Source organism: Colletotrichum jinshuiense, chromosome 10 (genome assembly GCF_051148585.1).
Source record: "Colletotrichum jinshuiense chromosome 10, complete sequence".
NCBI classification, from domain to species: Eukaryota; Fungi; Ascomycota; class Sordariomycetes; order Glomerellales; family Glomerellaceae; genus Colletotrichum; species Colletotrichum jinshuiense.
Window position 1 is genome coordinate 948,718 of NC_139303.1, and position 15,675 is coordinate 964,392.

Genomic DNA, 15,675 nt, shown 5'->3' on the forward strand with positions numbered 1-15,675 from the left:
GAGCCATTGGGACCACCTCGTCATCCCAGAACTCATCCGTCCGTGTGAAATCGCGGTTGGCCCGTTGATCCTTCGCCTAGTCCTTCTTGTCTGCGGCCTCACTCTCGCTCAGCACCACTCCGACGCCTGGGTTTCCTTGCTTCACCACCTCTCTCTCTCTCTCTCTCTCTCTCTTCAGCTCGTCCTTTCGCACATCACCTCTTCTTCTGTGCCTGCCCACGAAGCCCGTCCTCTCACTCGCCGAGACCGAGACCGCGACCACCACCACCACCACCGCGAGCCACAACACCAAGACTCGACGCGCATTCCTCACCACACGACCCGAGAGATTGGCCCATATGTCTTGACGATGCTTACCACGTCTCTCGAGAGCACCCACGACTCTTTCGCCCGCATGCCCGTCCAAGGCCTCGTCTGCTGGTCCTCCGCCTAGAATATCGCCCTGCAAAAATGCAGACCGTTCCCAGTGTAAGTTGCTGCTCGCCTCGCATCGCCATCCTTACTTTACTCTCTCTACATTCGCCCCTGCAGGCATCCCCCCAACACCCGCCTGGGGCACCGCCTTCGACGCTTTCTTCTCGATCCGACACACCACCGACGCTATGGGGAGGGGCTTCCTCATTTCCCATACGCTCCTCCATTCCCATTCCTCAGCACCGGTGCCCCTGATATCTTTTTGCCTGGTTCATCCCGCCCGCTAACTCGCCCTCTTATTAGCTCGTCGGAACTGGTACTGCCGTTGCTGCAGCGGCCCTCGGTCTGGCTTTTGCCCACCCCGATGATTCGAGTTCCACCCAGTCTGCCTCCCACAGGAGGCAGCTAGCCTCAGACCAAGACATCCCCCCGAACCATCGACTGGACGCTGCCCCTGTCTCGTCGCGGCCCGGCACCAGCTCTGTTGCCCAGCTGCCGACTCCAGACGACGCCCGCCACTTCTCCTTTAATCCGAACCCGAACGACTCCTCCACCCGCCCTTCCCGTCCTCTCAGCTCGCATTTCAGCAGCTTCGCGCCTTCAATCCTGCACAGCAGAAGAGCTTCTTACGTGAAGCAGGGAGACCAGGCCGCCCCCTCCATCACCGAGGATTCGAGAGACTCAGTTTCGTCCAATGGGTCCTGGATGAGGCGCTTGTCCCTTCGACCACTGTCACAGCACGGAAGCATTCGATCGAGTCTCGGTCTCGACACCCAGTCGGTCGCCTTCTCCCACGGCTCCGCGGCGCCCATTCTGTCGCCTACAGGCTCAGTCGCACCGCCACTCCCTCCGAACAAACTGGTGAAGCGACCGCCCTCGGCGCACCAGAATGCCCCTGTGACGCGCCGCCGTTCCAGGACACACCTTCCCAGCCTCCGCCGACCCGCGACGAGCCACCAAAGATCTGCCACCCTGCACCAGATCCATCACGATATCGCCCTGATCGAGCCCATCACGGAGCCCAAGTTCTCATTCGACCAATACCTACAGACTGCGGCAGGCGGTCGCGCCCCGCCGCGTCCGGACGGCGAGCAAAACTTGCAGCAAATAAAACCAACGACCAAGTGGTCCTCGTTTTTTCACGCTCGCAGGGCAAATGTCATTGCACGCATCACTCCCGACCGACTAATAGACCGCAGTCCCAGCGCACGATCGTCTTCCGCGGCGACGAAGCGCATCTTGCTGCCGAGCGAGGAAAACCAAGGCATTTACTTGATCGGCGGTGGCATGCTGGGAGGTATCATCGCGCCCCCCAACAACGACGCGGCGCCCGTGGAAAACATCATTACGTTCGAGGACACGCACGAAGACGTCGTTGGAGAGAAGGAGGCCGAGGACGAAAATAACACACCCACCCCAGAAGGCACACCGACCAGACGCACGCGGCGCTCTCTTTCAATGCATCTAACTTCGCCGAGCAACTGGATCCCGAGGGCGGGTAGCCTTCGGCGGCAAAAGCGCGGGGCGGAACCCAAAAGTGGTGGGAATAAGCGGCATGTGTCTGCGCCTACGACGACGTCCCCCGGTCAGGCCCGGGACGACCTTGCTGGTGCGCCTGCAGACGGTTCTCACCCGTCGCAAAACGTTCAGCCAGCCACCAACCTCGACCCCGCAACTATTGCCCAGTTCAAACAGCGCAGTCGGAATTTGTCGTCGCCCTTGCCTCCGCTTTCGCGCCTGTCCAGTTTCAACGTCGACGTTTCCAGACTAGGCTCATCAGGAGGCGCCGCACCATCCCCCCGTTCAATCCAGCCATCTGGCAGTTCCCAGGCCTCGTCGGCGCTGGCTGCGTACAACCGCAGTCTCCAGACGGACCGGAGTTCGACCATGAACAGCTCCGATTTCGAGGCTAGAGACTTCATTTCGGGCGACGACGAGGACACTGATTTCAAGAGCGACACCATTTTTGATTCATTGCGAACCGACGAATCTGGTCGCAATCGCGCGCCCGAGACCCCGCTCGAGCACATGTTTGACGAGTCTCCCCCGGGCACCGCTGGGATTACCAAGACCAAGCGGCTGTCCATCCATGAAATCCTCGGCCGGTCATGGGATGCCGACGACAGAATCATGGAGGAGGATGAGAACATGCCAACACCAGTTCGTATTAACCACGAGCCCAGAATACGCCCAGACTCGGATGTGATGGCGCCGCGCTACAGCCTTGAGCGACCTTCCAACGAGTATTCGCTTGGAAGTAAGGATTTTGGTCGGTTGTCAATCGAAGATGACTTCGACGACGACTGGGCTCGCGACGAGGATGAAATGGCCTACAGCAAACAGCTGTCGCCTCCCAGCTCCATGAACTCGCGCGGCGTTAGCCCTAACCTGCGCATGGCGCTCGCCAGCATTAGTGGCAATGGCAACGCCGACGCGGCGAACGACCCCAGCGAAAGGCCCCGAAGCAACATATTTGACTGGAGCGAGCCAGCCAACGATAAGCCTGAACTCGGAAGCACTTTCCGACCCAAGACTGCCTATGGGAAGCAGGAGCTCGACATCAGGGGCGGTCGCGCCGCGATTCGGAAGGGACCCACCGCCATGCACGTTCGCAGCCAGAGCGTGCCGGTCGTTCATGATCCCTCGGACAGCGCGTCGGTGAACCAGAAGTTCGGCACGTGGGGTTTGGGCTCCAAGACTGTCAGTGAGGACTGGGACGATGACTTTGAGTTCGGCGGCAACGAGACGGAAGACAAGGAAACCGACAGGGCGTTCGCCATGGTCGTGCCCGCCTCCATCCAGGCATCCCAGCCTAGCCTAAAGCAGCATTCCGGGCACATCAGAGAGCTGTCGCTGCTCGTCAACGATCTGAAGCGTCTATGCCGTCATGGCCGAGATCTGGACATGCTCGGTGGCTCCACTGCGGGCCTCTGGAAAGAAGCCGAGGGCATCATTGCTCTCGCATCACCTGATGAGGATGAGTTGGAGGGCATGGACGTCGACTCCTCATCCCTTATGAGCGGTTTTGATGCCGCATCGCCCGCCCCTATTGAAAAAGAAGACCCCTTTGACGAGGTTCATGAAATAAACGTATCCAAGACGGCAGTCATTCGCGAACGGCCGGCCGGCCGCAGGCGTTCCGTCTTCTCGCCAGACGACGACATATTTGGCGGAAACGGTCCAGCCGCCGATGAGCTTCCTCCCCCACGGCCGAGGACCCCGGAGAACAACATCAACATGGGCGGCCACGACGTCACGGACATTGTCAGATCCGTCCTCGACGCCATGCAGCATCGATCCGTCTCCGACTCCGCTCGCGATGACAAGCTTCACTTCGGCACGAACAGTCTCAAGGCCCTAGTCAAACGTGCGGGCGATCTCCGGGACACCTTGTCCGAAGTCGTACGTCGCGCAGACCAGCTCACCTCGAGCCCTGCTCGAACCCCTCGGCAGCACAGCGACAGCCCGGCCTTTACCCGTGTCTTCACCCCGGAGCACACCCCGTCCCCGTCCAGCCCGCCAACGAAGCTGCCTCATAACCGCAGCACAAACTCCGTGCTCGGCCGCGGATCAGTTGATGCTTCGCCGTCGAGTGGTCTGCAGCGGATGCAAATGATGACTGTCAGCTGAGGTGATGCACTTCGAGGTGTGGGACCGCAACACCGTCCCACACCCTGACGAAGCGACATGCTCTCTATCCGACGTGGGCTACATCAGCCCTGTACATGTACGAATATTGTTGATTTTTCTTGTCTGCATAGCGACGGCTAGGAGGAGGGGGTGGGTTCTCGGGTTTTTATTCTTGGTCCCTTTTTTTATTTTTATTACCCGCTGCGACATACACAACATAAAGATGACTCGGCCACCTCTATCGGCTCGATCGACGCGCAGAAACTTTCTACAGCGACATCTGTGGCTGGCAACAAGCCCAATGCACAGTCGCACTTCGGTTTTATCAGCTGGATATATCCCAGTCGGCTTTTTTTATTTCTTACAAACGAGAGAAGGCTTTACGACGACTTAATCATGTATGAGAAGTCCAGGTGGGATGGACTGCCGGGCAGGACAACCACCGCCTGGTGTTGGCTCGAGGGAGGGGAGGAATGATGAAACTGGCATGCGAATGAAGAAGGAAGGAAATGACATGGAACGGAATCGAGCACGCACACGATGTCTGCCGACCTCGCGACGGATAAAAGGGTAAGTTTCCCGCCTCTCAACCGGGACCCTTTTCCGTACTTTTCAACTGGTTCTTTGTCTGGTATTGTACAATGGGTAGACGAACAGGAAAAGAAAAGAAAAAGACAGGATCAGGTTGCGTGTTTGTCCCGCTGTTTATATCATGGTGTCATTTCCTCCTGTCGCATAGAGTGGGCTGCGGCGACCTTGCTACCTACCCGGTCAGGGCACATTCATCGGTCCAAGCACTCCGTGCCTGCTTTTGGCAGCACAGTATCTCGTCGTTCCTTTCCTTCCCCGGTGTTTCATGATGATGAGACGATGACGGACATACACGGACATTGTCTTTCTGTTCCGGCATGAATGAGTTCGGGGGTGCGGAGGGGGGGGGAGGGGGTCATGTCTCATTTCTTTTCCCTCGTCACCCGGAGGGCCGTTTTTCTGCTGGGACGGAGGATGACCACTTTTTTATTTTCACATCCGTATACAAACAAAAATCGGAGGGGGGAGGAGGAGTGGGGTTTAAATATTCACGTCTCGTTTTTGGGAACCTCGAGATGAGAGGGGGGTTTAGGGGTTTGCGGCTTCAAAATTAATAAAGGGGGTTTCTTCTTCTTCATTTTGGGATTCATGGTAAACGAAAAATGCGGGCTTGGGAATATATATACACAGCAAACACAAAGGGGGGACCTCGAGGGAGAGAACAGAGGGAGGAGGGAGGTTCGTACGCTTCACCTCTCCCACAAAAGGGAGGGACAGTCGGTTCCCCCCCTCCCCTCGCTGGCATGGGTTGATGAATTATTGGATTGGCAGGGCAGGAGACAGAGAGAAAGGATTGTAGATAGCTTTGACGAATGACATTATCTTGGAATCTTTCTACTAATGCTCCCATTCTGTTTTACCTTCTACTTCCCCCTCCCCCCTCCCGGCCGCCTGCCTGCCTGCCTGACTGACTGACTGGCTCTGAATACTCTTTGCCAAACCCGGACATGTTTCCGCCAGACCCAGACGTTATGACAATGTCAAGTCAACCTGGCATTCGGAAACATTACTCTTCGTCGAAGGGAGGGAGGTGCCGCGGGGATTGTCGTCCGCACGCCGGGTGGGGGGGTTACGCGCGCTTTCTCCATGTGTCCTCGGTCCTCTGGTCATGTGGACGCACGGCCTTTGTGCTCGCACCGGGGTATGTAGGTCAGTTGCCATACGGATACGGAAAGTCTCAACCTGTCGACTTCGTCTCATGGCGACGACGATGGATCATGTACACACGGGGGTGAGGGTGGCAGGACCAAGTGAATGGCTTGCCTATACTGGAATTCGTCCTCTCAACAAAAGGGATTCGTTCTTCTTTATGAAAACACTTTTGGATTTTCTTTTTATATATGAAAATTGGACTATGGATTGGCCCGCTGAAATATCCCGCGTGGTAGTCGGGAGGTGGAAAGACAAGTAGGCAGGCAAGAAAATAAACGAATCGATAACAGTCTGTATAAAGAACGGGGGGGTATACAGGAATGGGAAGACCTGGAAAGTGGGTAAACACACAGGGTGTTTTATTTGGCTGGAAACGATAAGGGAACAAAGAAATAACACCGCTCGTGTTGCATGTGTGTAGTGTGAGTGTGAATGAGAATAACAATCCGACAGACGCTATATGAGAATAAACCTCCCGATTCTGATTTCTTCAAATCCCTTTCGTAACATGGTCATGATCCCTCACAATGCATCTTTCTCGTCCACCCATACGCCTGGCTTAGCTTGCACCATCACCGCCACTCCCGATAAATACATGAGGGGAAAGTTCCTTCAGTACTGGAAGACGTCCTTGGAAGTGAGGGAATCGGTAACACCCTCGAGCCAGTCGTTTCCGCCGCCAAGAGGGACTACTCGTCTGAGCTCGGCGCCATAGAAGCTGCTCCACATGGTCTGGCCGTCAAAGTTGACGATCCCGACGACGGCCGGGTCGGACTTCGAGCGCTTGAGGCGGAGCTGGCGGGATTCCGCGTCCTCGGGCATGAGGGGCGTGGTATCGTAGGCGTGGCGGCGGGCTTTGGTGGGAGGAATCCACATGATGCCCGTGTCCTTTGGTACAGTTACCACGGGGGCGGACCAGAGGGGGATGTGAGTTGCCGGTGCGGAGTGGGCGCGCTGTTCCTCGTCGACGGACTGGTCGACCGGGCTGAAGAACATGGGGTTGGCAACGGCGGGATCGCACGCGGCGGTTGTAGTCACCGAGCCCGCGAAAGCCGGGTGGCACTTGGCGACGTCGAGTGACGAGGCAACAGCTTGGTTCAGAGCCTCCGCCCATTCTGCGGGGGTGGCTTCGGCGCGGACGAAACGTGGCGATGGGATCAAGCCTCTGGCCTCTTCCAGAGCAGCCTCCCACTCTTCGAGGGTGGCGGCGGTGCGGCGGAGTGGACTGCGCGACGTTGTCTCGGTCGGGGCAAGCGTCTTGGACTCGGGAGCATCCCACCAGGTGGACTCCTTGACCGGGATCTCTGGGAGCGGGTCAAAGTCTGAAACTGCTTCTTCGTCGTCCGACCTTGTTGACGCGGTATCCAAAGAGGGTGTGGAGCGGCCGGATGAGGCAATTTCAACCGGCGTGTTGGGTCTGACTGAGGAGAAGGACATCCAGTCGTGGACAGCTGACGCAGTTTGGGACGGGGCCCAGAGGCTTGTTGACGTGAGCTGTGGAAGCTCCTCCTCTGTGACACGTGCAGCTGAAGGCATACCAAGGCCAACAGGCTCGGCTGGCGTCGTCCGGAAGTAGGCACGCTTGTGGCTGGGGTTGAAGAGGCCGTTAGACTCGGTGTAGACGACAGCAGGACGGGCGGCCCACAGCTTCTGGGTTGAGCTTTGCCGCGGTTTGCTCCATAGCGCGCTGCTGCTTACCCAGTCACGGACGCGGGATGGGGTCCAGAGGCTGGTCGAAGCGAGCTTGGGAAGATCCTCCTCTGTTACGCGAGCCGCTGAAGGCATGCCGAGACCAACGGGGTCGGCGGGTGTCGTCTTGAAGCAGGCACGCTTGTGGCTGGGGTCAAACAGGCCGTTAGACTCGGTGTAGACGACAGCAGGGCGAGCGGTCCACATCTTTTGGATTGACCTCTGCTGCGGTTTGCTACCCAGCGCGCTATTGCGCACCCAGTCACGGACGCGGGGCGAGACGCGGGACGGGGTCCAGAGGCTGGTTGACTTGAGCAGTGGAAGCTCCTCCTCGGTCACACGTGCAGCTGAAGGCATGCCGAGACCAACGGGGTCGGCAGATGTCGTCCTGAAGCAGGCACGCTTGTGGCTAGGGTTGAAGAGTCCCATAGATTCGGTGTAGACGACAGCAGGACGGGCGGCCCACATCTTCTGGGCGGGCCTTTGCTGCGGTTTACTCCACATCGGGCCGCTGCTCGTCTTGGGTACCGCCATTTTCGTTGGCGGGCTCCAGAGAGCAGTGCTGTAGATGGTGGGAGGATCCGGGAGACGGACCTGGACGCGTGGAGCAGCGTCCACCGGCTCGATGTAGCTTCCCCACGTGCGTGCATCTGGTTGTGGAAGACCGGTCGTCTTGCGAGTGCTGGCAAACGCCTTTGGCTTTGACGTCCAGAGCAGAGAAGATTGCTTCGGCTGTGGGGGCAGGTCCTCAACGGCGACGGAGATGACCATGGAGTCGTGCTTCGTCTCCTCCTCTTCCAAGGGCATCCTCTCGTCCGCGGGGGCTTCCTCCACGAACGACTCTGGGCGGTACATGGTTGCTTGGGGGAGCAGGCTGTTCTTGGAAGGAACCTGGTCAGACTTTAGCAGGCTGGCGATTTCCCAGAGAGTGGTCTCGTCGAAGCCGTCGTCGCTCTCGTCGTCCTGTTCGATATCCGACACCTCGTCGTCAATATCTTCCTCCTCGTCGTACTCGTCAAAGAAGGAGGAGGAGTATTCCTGAGCTTCAACTTGCTTTGCGCGGGCTTCCAATGCGGCACGAATTGCTGATCCACCAGTTGACATAGTACCGGGCATAGCCATCAACATATGACTGGGCCGCGGCTGGACTGTCGCAACGTCCGACTTCTCACCCCAGGGGAACTGGAAGATGCCGAGGGTGCCTCTCTTGTCGGGGAGCGGTTTGGGGCTCTCGAGAATGTCGGGCAGCAGCGTCACACGCTTGTTCCGTCTTGGGGGCCGTTGCGTAAGAGGACGCGGCTGGGACTTGGGGGATACGGGCGATTCGGGAGCTTTGGGAGTCTCGCGAGCTTTGGGAGATTTAGAAACCCAAGAAGCGCGCCAGAGTCCCGAGGTGATGGAATTTCGCTGCTTTTTAGCAAAGGTGTGGTCCGGCTCCCAAAGCTGAGAGCTCTCCAAAACCAGGGGTTCAGACGTTTTGCGAGCGGCAGGGCGGACGGATAAGCCAGGCAAGCTGGCGCCATCGCCGCTCGGGGAATGCTTAGTCGCGACATCGTGTGCCTGGGCCCAAAGTAGCGTCGGTTCGCGCTCAAAATAAACTGGCGAGGTGTGTTTCCAGAGCCCTTCGGACGGTGCAGCTCGCTCATTCGGCATGAGCGTCGCGAATATCTGAGCGTCGCCGCCGTCGGACTCGTCGGTGTCCGGTGGGGTAGGACTACCCAACTGGGCGGCACTCCTTGGCGCCTTTGAGACAGACAAGAAATTGAGGTTTCGTTTCGCCAATAGTTCAGACGTGTTCTCCATATATTCCATCTGCGCATCTGCCAGCCGTTGTTGCCACATGCTGGTGCGATTGTCGCCCTCTGCAGACAGGGTTGAGCCGCTCTTCAGGTCCTCGAATGACGACTTGTTGAGGCTGCTAATGCTTTGCATCCGTGCGCGACGAGATGCCCGCCGATCCACCGCAATGTTATTGCGCAAGGGGAACTCTTGCAGTGCATCGTCAATACTGGCAGCTCCTTGCGAGTTGCCAATGGCAGATTCGTGTTGCGAATTGCGGACCGAAACCGTTCCAACTGTGGAAAGGGAATCGCGCCTCAGGCCATGTTGCATCTCGTGCCACTGGTTCTCTTGCTGTCCCATCTCGGCCTCTAGAGACTCGAGAAGACGAATCTTCTGGCCCTGGCTCTGGTATGAGTCTCTGCCGGGTGCTTCCAATTTCTTGAGTTGCGCTTGAATCATCTCGTACGCTTGTTGCGGCGACTCCAGCGGAGAAGGCTCTGCCACCTGCATCACGACTGTGTTCTTCATGGCGGGGGACCTCAACTTGAGAGGCATCGGCGCGGGCATTCTGCGCGAATTCACCTTCTCTTTTCGCTCCGAGAACGTGATGGATTCGTCGCCGATGCGGCGATGCCAGTGAGCTCCTTGGTTAACAACGCCCATGCCTGATATGTCAACAGGGCCCCCGAGCGATGATGGGCTCTGCACGTCTCTCTTGTGCTCGACTGATGCATCGAGCATGATTGTCATGACCTCCTTGCCGTCACTGTGGCTGATCATAGACAAGTCACGCATGTTGCGGTCGTCGCGTGGCTGAATCCACGTGGGCTTCGGCATCTGCGTCACCTCTTGAATCTGCACCGGAGCGACAGGCGAATGAATCGACCCCCAATTCGTTGTAGTCTCTTCGTCCCGAGTCCTTGTGTCGCTGAATTCAGACATGCTAGGTACCCGAATGGGAAGAACCGGCGATGACTGCCGCTTGGCTCCATCATACGATCGCTTAGAACCAATGCCATCATTAACCGGAAGGGCAGGAATCCAAGAGTCGTGCTCCTCGGGTCTGCCGGTAACGATTGAAGTATCAACGCTGAACTTAGAGGTGTAGCGAGGCAGATCCGGACGAGGCGCGTCGTCGATTTCGAGAATGCTCTGGGTCCGAATGGAGGACTTGGTCGAGCGGTCAGACTGCCCGTGTTTGCCTTGGCTGCTCTCCGCATCTCCCTCCTCGTTTGCCGGATTGATCACAGGCTTGTAAGCTGTGGGGAGTACAGGCATCTCAGGGATTGATAAACCAGGCTGAGCACCCGGGGTAGAGCTGTTGAGAGATCCCGGGAAGAAGAGGTTCATCTTCTCATCAAAGGTCATGCTCTTGGTGTCGTTGGGTAGCGCCCTCACAGGGTTGCCGCCGGCGCTCTTGGGTGGCGGTGGCAGGGGCGGCAGCTGGGTCGGGCTTCCAGGATTCGACATCAAAATCGACTTTCTGCTCAGGATGGAACCGCCGGACTTACTCCTCCTGTGGTTGGGAGAGTTTTCGGCCGGGAAGATTTGGCGATCCTTGCCCTGCTGTCTTGGGATAGGCCGGGGTCGGTGGACAACAGATCCCGACGATTTGAGGGCGGGAGCTACTGGGGACTGCGGCGGTAGAGCATCCTTGGAGCCTTGTTTCGCAGCTCCCTGGATGATGTTTTGCACTCCGGTAGGGTCGTTGTACTGGATACTGTTGACGAACATGACGGTCTGCTCCTGGGGCACTGATGCGTCCTTGGGTATAGCCCTCATGGTCATCGCCCTGGGGTTAGATGGCAGACCAGTAGTCGGCCGCCGTTGCAAGCTACCACCGGGAGTCTTGGGTGATGGAGGCCTTTGTCTGGACGGCCGAATCGTCGGGTCGACGGCGGTCTGGATGGGCCAGGTTGATGGGAGGTCCGGCTTCTTTGGTGAAAACATACGAGCTGCGCTCTTTGGCGGTGGGGGCGGTACCAGGGCCGTCGGCGATGGCATGGATTGGGCGGCAGTTGTAGTAGACGTCGGGCTCATGGACCTATCGATACTCTTTTGGCTCATAGATCTCTCCATCGTCTCAAAAGAGCTCATGGGCCTCTCCGGGCGTGGCGGACGGGGCGGGGAGGCGTTTTTCCCCGGCGTGATCGGAATCCCCGTCCCTGTTTGCTGGGGACTCTCTGGCATCTGTCTGGGCGATCTCCGTCTAAGTTCCTCTACTCCGGGTGACAATTGAGCAGACGTGGTTGTTGCCGGGGGGTTCGACATGAGCCCAGATGAGACGAACGGTTGAGGCACGCCTGGTGGCGACGTTGGCCCTAATTCTTTCCGACGGACACTTTGGGCGCGTTGGAGAGCATCCTCCGGCGTGATAGCTGGAGGCTTGGGGGCCGGGCGATAGGCGTTGAAGCCGGAAGACTGTTGCATGATTTGCATGTCGTTGTCCCTCCTTTCCCTGTCGTTCTTTGCGGCGGTGGCGAGATCGATCGTGGCGATCTTGTTCAGGGGGTTCTGCTCTCCGTCCGCCTGGAGAATTGGGCCGGAGATGGCGTTCTTCATGTTCGGTTTAGGCCCGATTCTCTCGAAAATACTCCTCTGTCCCAGTATGCCAACCTTGTTGTCCACCCTTCTACCCTCGCTGGTCGGAGCTGTCTGAGCGCGGGGCGGGGGGAATAGCTGTCCTTGGACGGGAAGGCCGCCGACCCCCGTAGCAGCTTGACCGGGAACGGAGCCGGCAATAATTGGTAGAGCACCGCCGGCACTTCCCATAATGTCCGGACGAGGGGCTTCTCTAGGCTGGCCATAGCTCGTCACAGTTTCAATTGTCACATCTTTGAGGTCCTCGTAGCGCGAAGGCGGGTAGTCGGTATCCGAGGATGAGAGGTCCCTGCTGGAACTGATGTTACGCGGCGATTGGGCGTCTGGGTGAACAGCTTGCTGAGCGCGAGGGGGCAACAAAGATCCAGCGAAGGCCGTGATAATGGCTATCGATGTTAGTCAAGCACCAATGCGGCCGGGAGGTTCTCGCGCGTACCAATGAGAATCGACAGGCCTGTGCCAGGGAGAGCAGTCCTGAAAATCAAGTCAATCGTGCTAATGCCCAGCAGCATTGGCACACTTGTCTACACAACGTGGCGTTTGGTCAGCGTTCCGAACCATCAATGCCAAGCCATGTATATATCACTTACCGCAGTCCACAAAGCGAGGGCGCCAATGGTCCACACGATGGCCTTCTTGCTTCGAGGACCCGCTTGACCGCGCTTCGGTTCACCTACAGTACCCACGGAATTTGCTCTGAATGCGAGTAGAATAATAATGACGAAGTCCGTGGCCGTGACAGCGGCTCCAATGGCGACGGCATCGTTCCTGGCCACGCAGACAGTGGCGATTTGGGCCCTCTGGAATCCGACGAAGACGGCTCCCAGGACGAAACGCACGCCGAGGACGGCCTGGTAAACCAAGGCACCGGTAGGCGCTTCAGAGTTCGCGTTGATGGCCCATAGTAGGAATTGTTCGATAGCGAAACGGGCCAGCTGATCGAAGATTGCAGTAAAAATTACGGCGACTTGGCACCCAGACGTCGAGGTCGGATCGAGGGTAAGGGCGGTAAAGTCGACTTGAGCCCACAGGGCTGAGGAAACAAGGAATGTGATGAGGACCAGCCTCAGGCCGTCCCGAAAGATCTTTGAGCCATGGCCCTTTGCGAAAGGAAAGACGGCGGTCGACGCGCCTTGGATAACGATTCCACTGTTTACCAGAGGTTAGCCCAAATATTCCCTCTCATGCCAACATTTCCTGTCTCTTTCTTTCCCTCTCCCTCCTTCCCCTCGTCGCTTTCTCTTTTTCTCTCTCTTTCTGTTCCCCTTCTCTCTTTCTTTCTTTCTTTCTTTCTTTCTTTCTCTCTCTCTCTCATCTGCCCAAAGTCGAACTCCCAAGCCCCTCTCCAACTTCAACGAGGTGGTGGTTGATGACTGACAAGGTAAGAGCCGCGATCAAGGCCTGGACCATTCCTGGAATGAACATTTCGTTTATCGGGGCCGCGGGCCGGCCGGGGTAGAATCGAAAACCCAGTCAATGGGGAATGTTGAAGAATAGAATCTAGGAAAGAAAACGAATCATGATGAGAATGCTGTTCGCACTGCGGTGGTATCCTGCAATCAACCAGAAAAGAACATGGCGGAAGGATGCCCCACGAAGAACACGAAGTGACAGGTAGATGGAATGAAGGAGAGTAGGATGGGGTTTACGGCGCGGTAGAGCGACTAGACGGCCGTTTCGTTCTCTCGATCCTCTTCGGGTACGCAGGAGAGTGGAGAGAAGACGGAGGCCACAGACGAAGAGGGAAGGAAACCACAGCAGCCGGTAGAGGAAGACTGGGGGAGGGGGGGTGTGTGTGCAGACCAGACCGTAAGGCAGGAGGCTTCGTCTTGCGGCTGCGGCTGCGTCTGAGCTGCCGCGCTGCTGCAAGATGGATGTGGATATTAAGCTATAGAATGCTATGGTAAGACGTGATGCCAAGTACACTATAGAAGGGGAGGACCCCCATTCCTCGCCTTTCCTCCTCCAGTGCGTAGGGGGTTTCCAGGTAGAGAACCCGGCCAGATGTTACCTTGGGCGGAGAGTCTACTGTGTGTGAGCCAGGCCCCGTCCCATGTCCAGGACCGAGCCAGACGGTGTGAGAGGCCAGAGGCACAGAGGAGAGGGGCCGACTTGGACAGAGTCGAGAGTTGCTAAAGAGAGAAAGAGAGGGTCTCAAACAGGCCGTGGACAGGGTGCTGTGTGAGATCTCTCGATACGTCGTTCATGCCGGCAATGGTCTAGGGGCGTGATTGGGCGGGCTGCAAGGCTGACTGGGGGTGTAACCTTGTCTATCCACCCGGACGCCGTGGCGTGCGTCGACTCTGTTTCAGCGTCGAAACCCACGATGTTCGGGATGTAGGGGTCAAGGGCCGGCTGGAGGCCAACACCGACGGTCCTTTGTTCATTTTTGCCTTTTTTCTTCCCATCTGTTTTTTACCAAATAAAATATTTCTGCCTCTTTGGAGCTGTCCTCTTCGTCGTCGGAACAAGAGGTGGGTTTTGCTCGGGGCCTGTAACTACCTCCATCCGTAACGAGCCATAGCAGAAGAATAGCGCGGTGCGTGTTAGCAGTCTTGTGCCCTACCGTCGTCATCTCATAAATAAGGTACACGGGGGCAATTGGACTGAGGCTCAACTTGAGGCGAAATGACCCGCCTGACTTCTGGCCTGTGGCTTGCGACGACGGGAGAGGTACAAGTCGGCGCTTGACCGAACACTTCAGGAGAGCCGCCCGCCCTTGAAGATGGACAGGCTCGACCAATGGCTGGCGCGAGGAGGGTGAAGCGGTTGCACCGTCTACTCGTGGATCTCGGAAGTGTAAATTGACGCTGGCTTCCACACGATGACAGAGGGAGGTATGAGATTAAGGTACGAGATTGCATCCCTCGCATCGTTGAACTACGCTTAGTAGGAGAAGACGGAGGACTCGTCAACTTGACGGCGGTCCCCCACCTTCTGCTTTTGGATGGTTTCTTTTTAAGGGAATTCCGTACTGTATTGACAGTAACACATAAAGAGGTGAAGGGATGGCTGCACGTTTTCTCTTTAGGCGGCAACATCTTTGGCAGAGGCATCCTCGTCCTAGTCCCCGTCGCCATCGAGGATTCGTGAATAAGACAGCCTGGGAGTGATAGAACCCAGCGGGATCAGATGGCGGGCGCAGGGAAGAAGCCGGGAGCGCCAGGGGAAACTCTGCAGCAGCTCGGGGCTCAAGTGAGGAAGGGCTGGATTGGACGACAACTTTGTCAAAAGTAAGTCTATCGAGGACTCGGGGTGCGCGTGTGTGTGTGTGTGTGTGTGTGTGTGTGTGTGTGTGTGTGTGTGTGTGTGTGTGTGTGTGTGTGTGTGTGTGTGTGTGTGTGTGTGTGTGTGTGTTGCAAGTGGTAGCTGGGCACACCGTTATGGAGGGATTCCAAGAAAAGACTTGTTCCTGAGATTTGTCAGGGGCTTTGGTGTTCTTGGCGTGCCTCTGCGGTGGGGACCATGGCGAGGGTGTCCCTGTGGCAGCGCGTGGGCGGCACGGAGGTCACCTCAGACACTGCTGCAGGGCACTGCCATATCTGGAGCTGCTGCTACTGCTGCTACCAGGTGGGAGACCTGTGTGTGTGTGTGTGTCCACACTACCAATTGTACCGGTAAGTGTGCTCTTCCAAGGCTCCGCGCCGGAAGGTCGCTGTCTGTTGGGTGGATTCAGCGTACCCGAACGCTAGGCGAACAAGCTTTGGCCGCCCGGTTGCTCTGCGTTTCGGCTGCTACCGAATCCGGCCACAGACTTGGGTTTCTTCCCATACATCCGCCCATACATACCGTACCATACCACGCCTGACATTGCAC

At 57.4% G+C, this 15,675-nt stretch overlaps 2 protein-coding genes across 2 annotated transcripts; one reads left to right on the forward strand and one right to left on the reverse strand.

Moving 5' to 3' along the window:
* Positions 1-450: 450 nt before the first annotated feature.
* EsH8_X_000238 (uncharacterized protein) lies at positions 451-4,044 on the forward strand (the record flags this gene model as incomplete). The annotated part of the gene is made up of 2 exons (XM_083274326.1): positions 451-468; positions 718-4,044. The coding sequence occupies 2 exons, from the start codon at positions 451-453 to the stop codon at positions 4,042-4,044; spliced, it is 3,345 nt and encodes a 1,114-aa protein (XP_083119718.1).
* Positions 4,045-6,399: 2,355 nt separating this feature from the next.
* EsH8_X_000239 (uncharacterized protein) lies at positions 6,400-13,284 on the reverse strand (the record flags this gene model as incomplete). Its single annotated transcript, XM_083274327.1, has 4 exons — positions 6,400-12,245; positions 12,296-12,383; positions 12,450-13,008; positions 13,238-13,284. The coding sequence occupies 4 exons, from the start codon at positions 13,282-13,284 to the stop codon at positions 6,400-6,402; spliced, it is 6,540 nt and encodes a 2,179-aa protein (XP_083119719.1).
* Positions 13,285-15,675: the final 2,391 nt, after the last annotated feature.